The following is a 14,695-nucleotide window of genomic DNA, read 5'->3' as shown; positions in this document are numbered from 1 at the left end:
TTATAACTGGGACAAAGTCCCACAGCACCAAGACACACCTTATAAACAGTCTGGCTGCACCCAGCCGTCTCAGTGGCTGCCTCCTAACTTTTTGCTGCGTTGGCTGGCTTGACTGGAGCCAGCACCCACCCCTCCCCCACCACAATGAAAATCCCGTACTTGCAGGCACTTTATCCCGAGGCAGGCGGTCAAGCCAGGGATTTTCCCAATTCTCTCACCTGCCTCGAGGGCGAAAATTCAGTCCCCTTGAGTGTTTTTTACATAGGGAAGAGATACCATTAATCTAGGCTCTTCTACATTGCACTCTTGTTCAAAACAAGGGAGAGGATAAACCTGGCGACTGCAGTTGGTGGGAAATCTCAGACAAAAGTAACTAGTGGCACTTGGAAACATATGGGTTAATAAATGAAAGCCAGCACAGAGTTGTTAAAGGCAAATACTGTTTGAGTAAGTTGACTGAGTTCTTTGATAAAGGGAGAAGGCTAATAAAGTAGTGCAGTTGATATTGAGTATATAGACCTTCAAAATGCATTTGATAACGTCAGCAGGTTTGAAGCTCCTGGGATTAATGGGGCAGTGGCTGGCTGGATACAACATTGGCCAAGGGACAGAAAGTTGAGGGCACTGGTGAATTGTTGTTTTTCAAACTGGAGGAAGATATACAGTGGTCTTCCCCAGGGGTCAGTATTAGGACCACTGCTCTTTTTGACAAATGTTGAAGACCTAGACTTGAATGTAAAAAGCATAATTGCCAAGTTTGCATATGACACTAAAATCTACAATGTAGTAAATAGTGAGGAGGATAGTAACGGGCTTCAAGAGACAATACAGACATGATGGGCTGAGTGGCCTTCTTCTGCACTGTAACAATTCTGTGATTCTGTGAAGAGGACATAGGCAGACTGGTAAACTGGAAAGTTACATGGCATGAAATTTAATGCAGACAAAATGTTGTGATTCATGGAGTCATTATATCATTTTGGTAGGGAGAATGAAAAGAGGCAAGATAAAATAAACATAACAATATTAAAGGGCCTGCAGCAACAGAGGCACATGGGGGTGCGTAAGAACATAAGAAATAGGAACAGGAGTAGGCCATTCGGGCCCTTGAGCCTGTTCTGACATTCAATTAGATCATGACTGATCTTGTGTGTGTGTGTGTGTGTGTGTGTGTGTGTGTGTGTGTGTGTGTGTGTGTGTGTGTGTGTGTAAACAAATTTTTAAAAGGTGGCAGGACAGCTTGAGAAGGCTGTTTAAAAAAAGGAACTAGATCCTTAGCCATATTAATAGAGGCGTAGGCCTGAATTTTCAGCTCGGCAGGCTGGTGAGATTGGCGGGCTCAGGATCGACCGACCGGGAAACTGACCGCCGACCTTGATCGGTCCTGACCGCAATTTCATGCTGGCTGGTCATTAATGGCCAGTCAGCGTGAAACGCGCACGGAAAAGCTCAGCGCTGCCCGGCAGGGGAGGAGGGCAGGCGATGATGTCGCCTGCCAATCAAAATATCGCGCGAGTGCGCGATGAGATCAGATCGCTTGCCTGATGTCTTCTCGCGTGATTTAATGCCCGATCCAGTGGGGTGCACGCCCACCTGCAGGATGTAAAATTGTGCCCATAGAGTATAAGAACAGGAAAGTGATGCTAAATCTGTATAAAACACTGCTTAGGCCTCGGCTGAAGTATTCTATTCGATTCTGCGCAACACATTTTAGGTGGGATGCCAAGGCCTCGGTGAAGGTGCAAAAGAATTTACTGGAATAGTATCAAGGATGAAAGATTATGGAAAGGCTGAAGAAACTGGGGTTCTCCTTAAAGCAGATCATGGGATTTGATAGAAATATTCAAAATCATGAACTGTTTTAAAAGAGTAAATAGAAAGCAACTGTTTCTAGCGGCTTAAGAGTCAGTTGCCAGAGGGTACAGGTTGAAGGTGATTTGCAAAAGGACTAGAGGAGGCATAAGCAGACACTTTCTTTAATACAGCATATTGTGATCTGAAATTTACAGTCTGAAAATGCAGCGGAAGCACATTCAATAAAAACATTCAAATGAGAATGGGAGAAATATCTGGGGAAAATTTTGCAGGCCTATGAGGAAAGAACAGAGGGATGTGACTAATTAGATAATTATTTTCAAGAACTGACACTGGCACAATGGGTCAAATAGCCACTCCTGTGCTGCACCATTTTATGATCCTATGTCTTAAACCTGCTGCTGTGCATAACAACAAAACAAATGGATTGCCACTGATAAACCCACAGGAAACAGTGGCAATTTCATCACTTAATTAATTTGTTTTGTCCTTCAGCCAATTCCCTATCCATGAGTCAACATTCCTCTTAGTCCTATCAGTGTATTTAGTCTTTGATGTGGTACAGTAGTAAAAATTCATATGAGGCACTATAACAATTTTCATAACATTATGATTATTTGTAAAAGGGGCTTGGATAGTTTCTCTGTGTGTATGTGTTGTTTTTATAATTGGGATTTAATTGAATTGGAGACAACTGGAGGCTTTGACTCATCAAAAGAAGTTAGGTTTAAAGCCTAAATACATAAACATGGCTGAAGTCTTAAAATGTGAGGTGAGGAGAATTTGCATTTTTAGATAAATCAAGGTGGTTTGAATTTCAAAGAGATAGTAGGATGTTTATATCTAGCCAGAGAAGCTAGGCCAAGCAGTGTGTTTACTTTTCCCAAAGGTTACTGATAATATTAGCGCCATGAAAAGATTTATATTATGAGAAAGGTAAAAGACCTATGGGAACAATGGGATTTACATTAAAAGGGGGAAACGTGTATTAAGGAGAAGAGCTTGTGCATCAAAGGAGGCATTGTAAGATCTACCAGAAGTGTGAAAAGCCTCCAATATTTGTGCATTAAGCCTGATGTCTACAGAAACCAAAGCTGGGAAAAGCCACTTTGAATTCTATTGGCCAGGATATTGTGTTGACTTGCCTAGATCTGTTGGAATCTACTTTTTTTACTATTGCCTTAACAGAGGTGTAACTGGAAGCCAGATTAATTAGGGGTCTTAGGAGTTATTATAGTGGTAGTTTGTAGACCTATGTGTGTGCTTGAAATCTTTTCTTTTGTTAACAAAGGTTTAATTTAGTTTTCTAAAAATCTCTGAAGCCTTGGTGGACTTATTACTGCCGAATTCAGGGCACCCATCTCAAAATAAAATACAAATTGCAAAACCATTGTGGCTGCGGATTTGATACACCTGGCGCACATCATGTGCCGCATCATAACAGACACATTCACTGCATTACTTCAAAGAATTAAAGCTAGGCTATGACCTGTCTTATAGAAATCCAAGCTGGCTAATCCAGACCAACTAACATTTCTCCAAGAGCTTTGACAGGAAGACAAATTGATCCCTATCATGCTTGATTTCTGGGTGAAAGTAGGATTTGAGGAGACCATTTTATGAGGATTATGTCATCTGCCTGATCCCCACTGACAATTTCAAGCTGATGATTTCCAAGTGTTTGAATGCCTTGTACAAGAGAGGCCATATTAAGTAGAAAAAACTTAACTCTTGTGGTTCTCAGTAACTTCACCCAGAGACTGAAGTGATGGTGAACATCTGTACATGTCACACATCCAACTGACAAAAGAATAAACATTCTTCTTTCTGTTTAGAATGGAAACATATCATCTAGATTGCTAGTTTGTGAAGCTGTCTGTACTTTTCAATAATGCTAGTATATTTAGTCGCTTGATTGAGTTTCATGCCTTCCTGGTGCTTAAAAAAACTTATCTATTACCCTCAGCCGCATTGACCCATATCAAGGTCCTCATTCACTAAATTCACTTACTTCTATCAGGCAAGGGAGGGGGCTGAGAGTCTGGAGGAGCTTGGAGCTGCAGTTGGGGTGTTGACAATGGCCGACTCCTGGGCCCTTCAGTGGGATTTGAATCAATCAGCTCCACGTAATCAGGCACACGTTTCAAATTCCTTGGTCTGGGTGGGAGTGGAGGGGGTGGGCCTGCAACAGATCAATAACACAATAGGCACAAAAATAAATATTATTTACACCAAATTTACAGAATAAACAAAGGCCATTCCATCCAAATGGTCTCTGCTGTAATTAATATCAGAGAATGAGGCCATTCAGCCCACCTAGTTCATCCTATAATCCCATCACAGCTTCTGTCTCTTCAGGCTCTGTACAAACTTACCTTTTACTTAGTTATAACTGGTCACTATGAAAAATATGCGCTGCACTTTCAATCCTAAAACAGCTAGGCTGCACTTTCACTGTCTCTGCTCTAGGCAGTAAAGTGCCATGTATTATAACCATATCCCAAAAACTACTGCTCCATTCACACTCAATCGCCACACACTGTTGCTTGAAGTAGCTCCAAAAACCGGACCCAAAACTCGGGACCAAGGCTCTGTGGAATATGTTGGGGAAACACAGATAAATGTGAAATTCAGCTTTGTGTGTTGAGTAGCCTGATCATCTGGGCCTGGGTTGCTCCAGGTTCCCACTGAGAGTCTTACAGTGTACGTGAGTGCTAATGGGTGGCCTCTGGATCTTGGGCCTCATATTTTCACAGGCCTTATCAAGACACCTGCCTTTTCTCCCATTTCGGGCAGTTGCTGCAGGGGTGTGAACGAGGCCCAGGATTTAAACTTGCATTGGGGTGGGGTAGTGGGGGGTGGAGATCCTTACTTGAAAACTCCTGCCTGCCTCAAACCTGCTTCCCTCCTAAACCCTGCCATCAACATCCTGGGGGTTACCATTGGCCAGAAACTGAACTGGGCTAGCCACATAAATACTGTGGCTACAAAAGCAGGTCAGAGGTTGGGAATTCTGTGGTGAGTAACTCACCTCCTGACTCCCTAAAGCCTGTCCACCATCTACAAGGCACAAGTCAGGAGTGTGATGGAATACTCCCTACTTGCCTGGATGAGTGCAGCTCCCACAACACTCCAGAAGCTTGACACCGTCCAGGACAAAGCAGCCCTCTTGATTGGCATCACATCCATAACATTCATTCCCTCCACCACCGACACACAGTAGCAGCAGTGTGTGTACCATCCAGAAGATGCACTGCAGCAATTCACCAAGGCTTCTTCGATAGACACTTCCAAACCCATGACCTCTACCACCTAGAAAGACAAGAGCTGCAAATGCATGGGAACACCACCATCTGTAGGCTCCCCTCCAAGCCAGACACCATCCTGACTTGGAAATATATCGGCCGTTCCTTCACTGTCACTGGGTCGAAATCCTGGAACTCCCTCCCTAACAGCACTGTGGGTGTACCTACACCACATGGACTGCAGCGGCTCAAGAGGGCAGCTTACCACCACCTTCTCAAGGGTAGTTAGGGATGGGCAGTAAATGTTGGCCTTTCCAGCGACATCCATGAAAAAATTTTTAAATGAAAGCTCCCGAGGCTTTGCTGACCTTTTGCATTACTCAGCCTCACCCGCTAGTGCTTCCACCATGCTCTACATGGGGACTTTACCACTGTCTCCTTGAACTGGGAGCAAGATACAGGCCTCTCGCCTATCAGGTCTCAAGGTTGAAAGTCACGTCTTGCACACAGATAGGGACACAGGCAGATATAGTGCCATCTGGCAGAGCCAGGGCATGAGGCAGAGTCACACATGGAAGCTTCACCATGTCTCTTTTTTCAGCAATAATTCAGCAGTTCTGTGCTCCAAAGGTTAAATTGTTAAATGTAAATAACTGATCCCAAAAATCATTGAACAACGAATGGAGTGAGTGGACATGGGGAATGCCCTCGCTGGGAGAGGGAAATCACCATTCAATAGCAAGTGTTAAACAGACACAGAAGCCCTGAGAAATGACCAGACAGCAATCGAGCTCTAATCCCCAAGACCTCCTCATACTAAGAGAGACCCCACGTGAGATCTCCAGTGAGATGGTCAAGACAGGACGATGATCACTGATTAGGAGGAAATATCAAGAACAGAAATAATTATTTGTAAAAATGTTAGTTTGAAGAAGCTCACCATGGGTAATGTTGCCAAGCCGATGCCAGGGGTGTGGCAGAAGTGGTGGGTTGGCCGGGTGCTTCATTGTTTGGGGGTCTGAAGTCCTCCTTTTTTCATAGTAACTGCCTGAACCTTCTGCCACTTCTGCTGCTGTGGCATTGCTGGGAGCAGGAGAACTGCAGAGCACCTGGTCATGGAGTCCAGGATCCGTGCTAAATCCAAGCCTATTGTCATAAACTGAGACAGATTTTGGAGCCACAATTGCTGGGGTCCAATTGTCATACACGGAGTCTCCACCTTCCACAGGGTCATAGAAAGGGGCATTGACGGGTTTCTTATCCTCAGATGCTGGGCTGCAGGCTGTCACTGGGTCGTAGAGATGGGCCACTGGGCTTTCACCTGTCAACAGTCAGGAACAGTTATGGTCATGGTGAGTCATGTCATAGATCTAAAAAAATAATTATCTACAGGTACTTACCTGTAGTGGTGTTCCTCATAGTCCCCACTGGGTGATTTCTGTTGCAACCAAGTTGCTCTGTCCGCTTTGCATTGTCTGGGTAAATAATGTAAATATGACTACTGGCAAACTCCATCTTCCTGACCCAGCTAACGTCACAATAAGGTAAAACAATCAAATCTGTAAAGTTAAATAATGATTTAGAAACAGTGACCATTTAATGTCAACACCAACTATTCTCATTTGTATTAAGTCACCCCTTTACTTAAATTGTTCCAATAGTCCAGTGCTTTAAACCTACTTCAGGGAAGCTTTGCATTTCCATGGCCAATGTTCCCACCAAACTGGACGCATTGAAATAAAAAGGCCTCTCACAACTGTGAGCTCGAGTGGAGGGTGTGGCTGAGAGCCAAACTCCAAGCAGCTGCAGAGATGGTTAAAAGGTACAGCTTTAGATGTGGAGTGCATGGGAGAGACAGAATCTGTGACTGGAAGTACAGTGAGCCTGCACCAGACTTCAACTCATTCTATCTCAGTACCTCAAAAGAGTGGATCTCCCCAATTCACCTGGTTGGTTTAAGTCTACAGATTTTTAAAATCCTGATTTACCTTGTATTCTCTTGTTACCTCTGGCACTACAAGACTGGTATAAAAAAATCCTTCTGCTGGGACAAGCCATTTAGAATAGAAGTCATTTACAAGCCAGTCTGCACATTACGAATGAGAAGTGGAATACAAGACAATAATCAATAAATCAATCTTGATTCCAAACAGAATGGTGAAATGATCATATTTCAACACTGAGCACATTGTTATCCTGTGCACAATGGGCAGGCACATCTGCAAACCTAAGCCTTTACTTACGAAAAGGGGAGCTCCGTATTGAATAAGGTCTGTGGTTAACACAAGTGCTGGTTGGGCATTTAAATGCTGCAATGAGCTGTGTATAAAATATATTTTTAAAACGGTTTAAAAACATGTTTTCTTGAAGACATTGGAACTTAAAGGGTTGGTCTGAGTCCTTCAGGGTTGGATTTCAGGATGCATGTCTTGCTAAACCGGTTATATGTGTCGGATGCTACTATGACACCCAAGTTTCTAAGATGCTATCAAACAAAAAGTAATCACCCAGGGGTTGGATTATGAAGGAAATGGATTTAATAATATGGTTTCAGATGTTACTCTGGTTCCACAACAAGGTACTGGAGCACTGAAGTCATGATTTCACAGACTGGCATTAGGGGGGCAAATAAACACATGGATTTGTTAAGGGCAAATTATGATTAACTAACTTGCTACACCTATTATACACTATATATAATATATATAATACATAATAAATGAAAGGATTGAAATTTGCCTTATCAACCACATTATCAATTTGTTCTATCTTCAGGGATCTGTGAACATTCACTCAAAGGTCTCTCACTTCCTCTACACCTCTCAGTCTCCTCCCATTTATTGTGTGATCCTTTGCCTTGTTTGACCTCCCCAAATACATCACCTCACACTTCTCTGTGTTGAATTCCATTTGCCACTTTTCTGCCCAGCTGACCAGTCCATTGATGTCTTCCTGCAGTCTACAGCTAACCTCCTCGCTACCAACCACACAGCCAATTTTTGCTTATTCTTATTTCACCTCTCTTCTAATTTTACTTAGTTCTGTTGAAGAGTCATATGGACTCGAAACGTTAATTGTGTTCCCCTCCGCAGATGCTGCCAGACCTGCTGGGTTTTTCCAGGTATTTTTATTTTTGTTTCAGCCAATTTTTGTGTCAAATTTCTGAAAATTTCTTGGTCATTCCCCCTACATTTATGTCCAAATCATTAATATATACCACAAAAAGCAGGGGACCTAGTACTGAGCTCTGTGGAACCCCACTGGCAACAGCCTTCCAATCACAAAAACACACATCAACAATTACCCTTTGTACCCAGCCACTGAGCCAATTTTGCATCCAACTTGTTACATTTCCCTGGATCCCATGGGCTTTTATTTTTTTTAAAAGTCTGCCATGTGGGACCTTGTCAAAAACCTTGCTAAAATCCATGTGGACCACATCATAACATTCAAGGCTATGGGCCAAGTGCTGGTAAATGGGATTAGGTAGGTAGGTCACGTGCTTTTCACGTGTCGGTGCAGACTCGATGGGCTAAAGGGCCTCTTCTGCATGGTGTGATTCTGTGATTCTGGAACTACACTACCCTCAACAATCCTCCTGGTTACTGCCTCAAAAAAATTCAGACTCGTCAGACATGACCTTTCCTTAACAAATCCATGCTGACTGTCCGGGATTACCTGGGCCTTTCTAAATGACAGTTTATCCTGTCGCTCAGAATTGATTCCAATAATTTGCCCACTACCGAGGTCAAACCGACTGGCCTGTAATTATTCAGTCTATCCCTCGCTCCCTTTGTAAACAAAGGTGCAACATTAGCAGACCTCCAATCCTCTGCCACCTCACCTTATCCAGTGAGGATTGGAAAATGATGGTGAGACCTTCTGGAATTTCCTCCCTGGCTTCTTTTAACTGCTTGGGGTACATTTCATCTGGCCCTGGTGATTTATCCACTTTCAAGGGTGCTAACCTCCTTCATACTTCCTCCTTCCCTATGTTTATCACACCCAATACTTCACACTCCTCCTCTTTAACTACAATGTCTGTATTGTCCCCCTCTTTTGTAAAGACAGACACAAAAAGTATTCATTAAGAACCATACCCACATCCTCGGCCTCCACACACAGGTTACCTTTTTGGTCTTTTATGGGCCCTGCTCTTTCCTTAGTTATCCTCTCACTCTTAATGTATTTATAAAACATCTTTGGGTTCTCCTGGATTTTGTTTGCCAATATTCTTTCATGTCCTCTCTTTACTTTCTGAATTTCCTTTTTGATTTCACCCCTCCACTTTTAATACTCCCCTCAGTTTTCTGCAGTATTGAATTCTCAGTGTCTGACATAGCTTCCCTTTTCTACCTAGTCTTACCCTGTGAGCTCCTTGACATGCAAGGGGATCTAGATTTGTCCATTCTAGCCTTTTTCTTTCTGAGACCCTGAACCCTTGAATCTCCCCTTTGAATGCCTCCCACTGCTCTGGCATTGATTTACCTTCAAGTAGCTGCTTCCAGTCCATGTTTGCTAAATCACTCCTCAGTTTAGTAAAATTGGCCTTGCCCCTATTTAGAACTTTAGCTCCTGTTTTATCTTTGTCCTTTTCCATAATTATGTTAAAACTAACTGAATTATGATCACTACAAAATGCAGTATAATGTGGGAAAATGTGAAATTGTCCATTTTGGCAGGAAAAATAAAAAAAGCTTATATAAATGGTGAGAGATTGCAGAGCTCTGAGATGCAGAGGGATCTGGGTGTCCTAGTGCATGAATCACAAAAGTTTAGTATGCAGATACAGCAAGTAATTAGGAAAGCTAATAGAATATTATCATTTATTGCGAGCGGAATTGGATACAAAAGTGGGGAGGTTCTGCTTCAGTTATACAGAGCACTAGTGAGACCACATCTGGAGTACTCTGTACAGTGCTGATCTCCTTATTTAAGGATGGGCGTAACTGCTTTGGAAGCAGTTCAGAGAAGGTTTACTAGACTAATACCTGGAATGGATGGGTTGTCTTATGAGGAAAGGCTGGATAGGCTAGGCTTGTATCTGCTGGAGTTTAGAAGAGTAAGAGGTGACTTAATTGAAACCTTTAAGATCCTGAGGGATCTTGACAGGGTGGATGTGGAGAGGATGTTTCCTCTTACGGGAGAATCTAGAACCAGGGGTCACTGTTTAAAAATAATGGGTCACTCATTAAAGAAAGAGGTGAGGAGAAATATTCTCTCTCAGAGGATAGAGTGTCTTTGGAACTCTCTTCCTGAAAAGGTGGTGGAAGCAGAGTCTTTAAATATGATTAAGGCAGAGCTAAATATATTCTTGATAAGCAAGGGGGTGAAAGGTTATCAGGGGTAGGCCGGAAGGTGGAGTTGAGTTACAATCAGATCAGCCATGATCTTCTTGAATGGCAGAGCAGGCTCGAGGGGCCGAGTTTGGGGTCTATCGTACACTCCTAGCAGTATGACTGTCGCTTTTTTGTTCCTAGGCGCAATCTATACAGTCTCAATTAATGATCCTTCTAATATATCAGCCCTCCTCACAGATGTAATTGCTTCTCTAACCAAAATTACCACCCCCCCACTGCCTATCTTGTCTGAAAGCCCTGTGACCAAGAATGTTGGGCTGACATTCCTGTCTCTCATTAAGCCATGTTTCTGTAATAGCTATGATATCATCCTGCCATATTTCTATCTGTGCCCTCAGCTCATCTGCTCCTTGCATTGAGGTATATACCCTTGAGCGCTGCCAAATTCTCTTTATTATTTTCTACCTTTTTTCTGTCTTCTAGACTCACTCACGGATTTTCTGCCTTCCATTACCATCTGTGTCTACCCTCAGATTCCCATCCCCCTGCCAAACTATTTTAAACCTTCCTCAACAGCACCAGCAAACCTCCCAGCAAGGATATTGGTCCCGGCCCCATTCAGCTGCAAACTGTCCAGCTCTGCATCCTAAACCATCTCTCGAGCCATGCATTTATCAGCTCTAACCTCCTATTTCTATGCTCACTAGCACGAGGCACTGGGAGCAATCCGGAGATTACTACCTCTGAGGTCCTGCTTTATAATGTCTTCCCAACCTGCATAAAGTCTGCTTTCAGGACCTCATCCCTCTTTCCACCTATGTTGTTGGTACCAATTTGAACCATGAGCTCTGGTTGTTCATCCTCTCCCTTAAGAACGTCCTGCAAGTGCTCAGTGACATCCTTGACCCTGGCACCAGGAAGGCAACATACTATCCTGGAGTCAAGTCAACGGCCACAGAAATGCCTGCCTGTTCCCCTAACTATTGAATCCCCTATCGCTATTCCTCTTGCACTCTTCTTCTTTACTGCCTATGTGGCTGTGCCACCCGTGGTGCCCTGAACTTGGTTCTTGCTGCACTCCCCTGAAGAACCATCACCCTCGCTGGCTTCCAAATAGAAAACTAGTTCATGAGTGAGATAGACTCAGAGGACTCCTGCACTAGCTGCCTAGTCCTCCCAGGTGGTCATCCATCCCCTCTCTGCATGCACCCTCCTAATCGGTGGTGTTACCATCTCCCTAAACATTCTATCCATGTAGTCCTCAATGTCGCACATGTGCCGCAGTGATTCCAGCCACCTCAAGTTCCAAAACCCGGAGCTCAAGTTTCTGCAGCTGGTGACACCTCCTGTACATCCGCTGGTCTAGGCCACATGAGGTATCCACGGCTTCCCACATGCCACAGGATGGGCATTCCACGTGGCCACACTGCCCTGCCACACCTTACTTTTCAAATATTACTACAAACTGGCTACCAGAAAGTAGGCTTACTCACCAATCAGCTCCTTCTCTTGTTCCGGTAAGTTAATTGCTTAAGGGTTTTGTAAAATTTTTACATTTTCCTATTTTTCTAATATAATGGAACCTTACCCCTCCCTAGCTTGGATTCAAGGATTGAAAAACTCACCAACTACTGAAGACTGATAAACAAGATAGTAGATGTAGCACCTCTTTCCCCAGTGCACCAAATTCCCAACTCTACACTCCGCCTATGTCTCATACACAGATAACTGCTACTACCAACTACTACTGCCCTTTCCCACTGAACCAACTCTTTTCAGCTGATTTCTAGATAACTGCCACGACCAGACAACCCCCTGTTTAACAGGCTATTTAACTCACATAAGAACATAACATAAGAACAGAAGCAGGCCATTCAGCCCCTTGAGCCTGCTCCACCATTCAATAAGATCATGCCTGATCTTGTGTTTCGATTTCCACATTCCCATCTAACCCCAATAACCTTTGATTCCCTTGCCTAACAAGAATCTCTTTATCTCTGCCTTAAAAATATTCAATGATCTTACCTCCACCACCTTCTGAGGCAGAGAGTTCCAAAGTCGCACAACCCTCTGAGAGAAAAAACTTCTCCTCACCTCTGTCCTAAAAGGGCAAACCCTAATTTTAAAATTCTGTCCCCTAGCACTCTACTCGCCCTTTTGAGGAAACATCCTTTTGACATCTACCTTGTCAAGGCCATTCAGGATCTTGTGTACTTCAATCAAATCATCCCCCACTCTTCTAAACTCCAGTGGAAACAAACCGTTCCTTATAAGACAACCCACTCATTCCAGGTATCAGTCTAGTAAACCTCCTCTGAACCACCTCCAATGCATTTACATCCTTCCTTAAATAAGGAGACCAAACTGCACACAGTATTCGAGGTGGTCTCACCAATACCCTGTATAACTGAAGCATAACATCTTTACTTTTATGTTCAATCCGTCTCGTAATAAAGGATAGCATCCCATTAGCCTTCTTAATTACTTGCTGTACCTGTATACTAACTTTTTGTGACTCGAAGTTTGCTGGTTCTATGTCAGAGTCTGACTGTCAATCTATTTTTTAACTTTAGAAAAACTTGCCATATGGACCAAATTCCTAAATCCATACTCCATCTACGTCTCACTCAGGTGCAGTCTCCTCTCTCCTCAGGCACTCCTTACTGGAGAAACTGTTCCCATTGGTGAAAGGATCGAGAACGAGAGGGCATAGATTTAAAATAATTGGCAAAGGAAGCAAAACTGAAATGAGAAAAAAAAATCCACTCGGTGAGTGCTTAAGGTCTGAAATGCACTGTCTCAGTGTGGTGGAGGCAGGTTCAATCAACTGAAGAATTCACAATGGAATTAGAGTGTTTTCCGAAGAGGAACAATGTGCAGGGTTGTGAGGAGTGGGCAGGAGAATGGCACTAGGTGATTTGCTCGTTCAGAGAGCTGGTGCAGACATGATGGGCCAAATGGCCTCCTTCTGCACTGTAACAATTCTGTGATTCAGCAATATAAGATAGTCATCAAGAAATCCAATAGGGAATTCAGAAGAAAACTCTTTACCCAAAGATTGGGGAGAATGTGGAACTCACTACCAAAGGGAGAGGTTGAAGAAAATAGTATGGAGGCATTTAAGGGGAAGCTGGACAAGTGTATAAGTGAGAAGGGAATAGAGGGTCACAATGTTAGGTTTAGATGAGGAACGATGGAAGAAAGTTTGAGTGGAGCATCAACACTGGCATGGATTTGTTAGGTCAAATGGCCTGTGCCCTCTAGTCTATCCTATGTAACTTGCAGTATGGCATTCAGCCAACTTAATGGGAACTATTGTCTATCAGTGGGTTTGTGAACTCTTCTTCAGAGTCACGTTATCAATCAACAATAACCTGACATTTCAAGGGAACATAATCAGACCGAAATGGACATAGAACCAGGGACCTTTTAGGAGAGGTAGCCAAAAGCTGGCTCAAAGAGGTATGTTTTAAGGAGGGTCTTAAAGGAGGAGAGAGTTAGAGGGGTTTAGGGAGGGAATTCCAGGTTGAGCAATCTAAATGAACGAAGGCTCAACTGCCTTCAGCATGGTGAAGGAAAGACTTGTATACAAAAAACAAGAGTCGGGGAAAGCAAACTCTTCAACAGCATAAAACCCATCACATTTCTACCTCTCTTCAGCTCTGAAGAAGGGTCATACAGACTCAAAACGTCAACTCTGTTTCTCCACAGATCTGCCAGACTTGCTGAGTATTTCCACCATCTCTTGTTTTTATTTCTGAGAAAGCAGAGTTCTGTGGGTTTTGGAGCTGATGGGGGGTTCGGGAAATGGGGATTTGTGAGGCTATGGCGGGGTGGGGTGTTTAAATGTAAAGATTGTGAATTTTAAATGGGGGTATCAGGAGCCAAGGTAGGTGTTAGTTGAGCGGGACCTGCAGCTGTACCCTCCACCCTGTGTTGTACTGGTGCCATGGAAACCTCCCCAGTGCCTGAAAATGTTCTCGACCTTTACACTAGTAACATGAACCTGCTGTAAATTACAGTACTTGCCATAAATATAATTAAAAAGGCGACCTGTGAACACTAAATATTATGAATGTCCTATTCTGGCTGGATGAAAATTCGAGCATATTACATTTCCTGCCAAATAATAATCGGAATTAAAACGATTGTAGCCCAAACAGTTTGGGGTGGACTTTACTGAAAGTGAGGGAAGGTTGTACTTACTGTCCGTGAAGCGGTTAAAACCGAGACTGGAAAAATAAAATCGGGCGTTTCTGGAGAATTTCTCAGAGGGGAGCAGAGCCGCAGCCGTTCTGGCTCTTTCCTGAGTTTCGTTTCCGGGATGATGCAGAA

General features: G+C 43.4%; 1 protein-coding gene across 1 annotated transcript in view; it reads right to left on the bottom strand.

Moving 5' to 3' along the window:
* The window catches only part of LOC121271521 (circularly permutated Ras protein 1-like), a 113,176-nt gene extending 98,500 nt beyond the window's left edge, over positions 1 to 14,676 (bottom strand). Inside the window, exons 1-4 of the mRNA XM_041177502.1 lie at positions 14,567 to 14,676; positions 6,461 to 6,619; positions 6,001 to 6,381; positions 3,827 to 3,997 (exon numbers count right to left, since the gene is read on the bottom strand). Coding sequence (XP_041033436.1) covers positions 3,827 to 3,997; positions 6,001 to 6,381; positions 6,461 to 6,575 — 667 coding nt within the window. The 5' untranslated portion in view covers positions 6,576 to 6,619; positions 14,567 to 14,676. The remainder of the gene's footprint in view (positions 1 to 3,826; positions 3,998 to 6,000; positions 6,382 to 6,460; positions 6,620 to 14,566) is intronic.
* Positions 14,677 to 14,695: the final 19 nt, after the last annotated feature.

Source organism: Carcharodon carcharias, chromosome 31 (genome assembly GCF_017639515.1).
Source record: "Carcharodon carcharias isolate sCarCar2 chromosome 31, sCarCar2.pri, whole genome shotgun sequence".
NCBI lineage: Eukaryota > Metazoa > Chordata > Chondrichthyes > Lamniformes > Lamnidae > Carcharodon > Carcharodon carcharias.
This window is presented reverse-complemented; position numbering and strand designations above follow the sequence as displayed.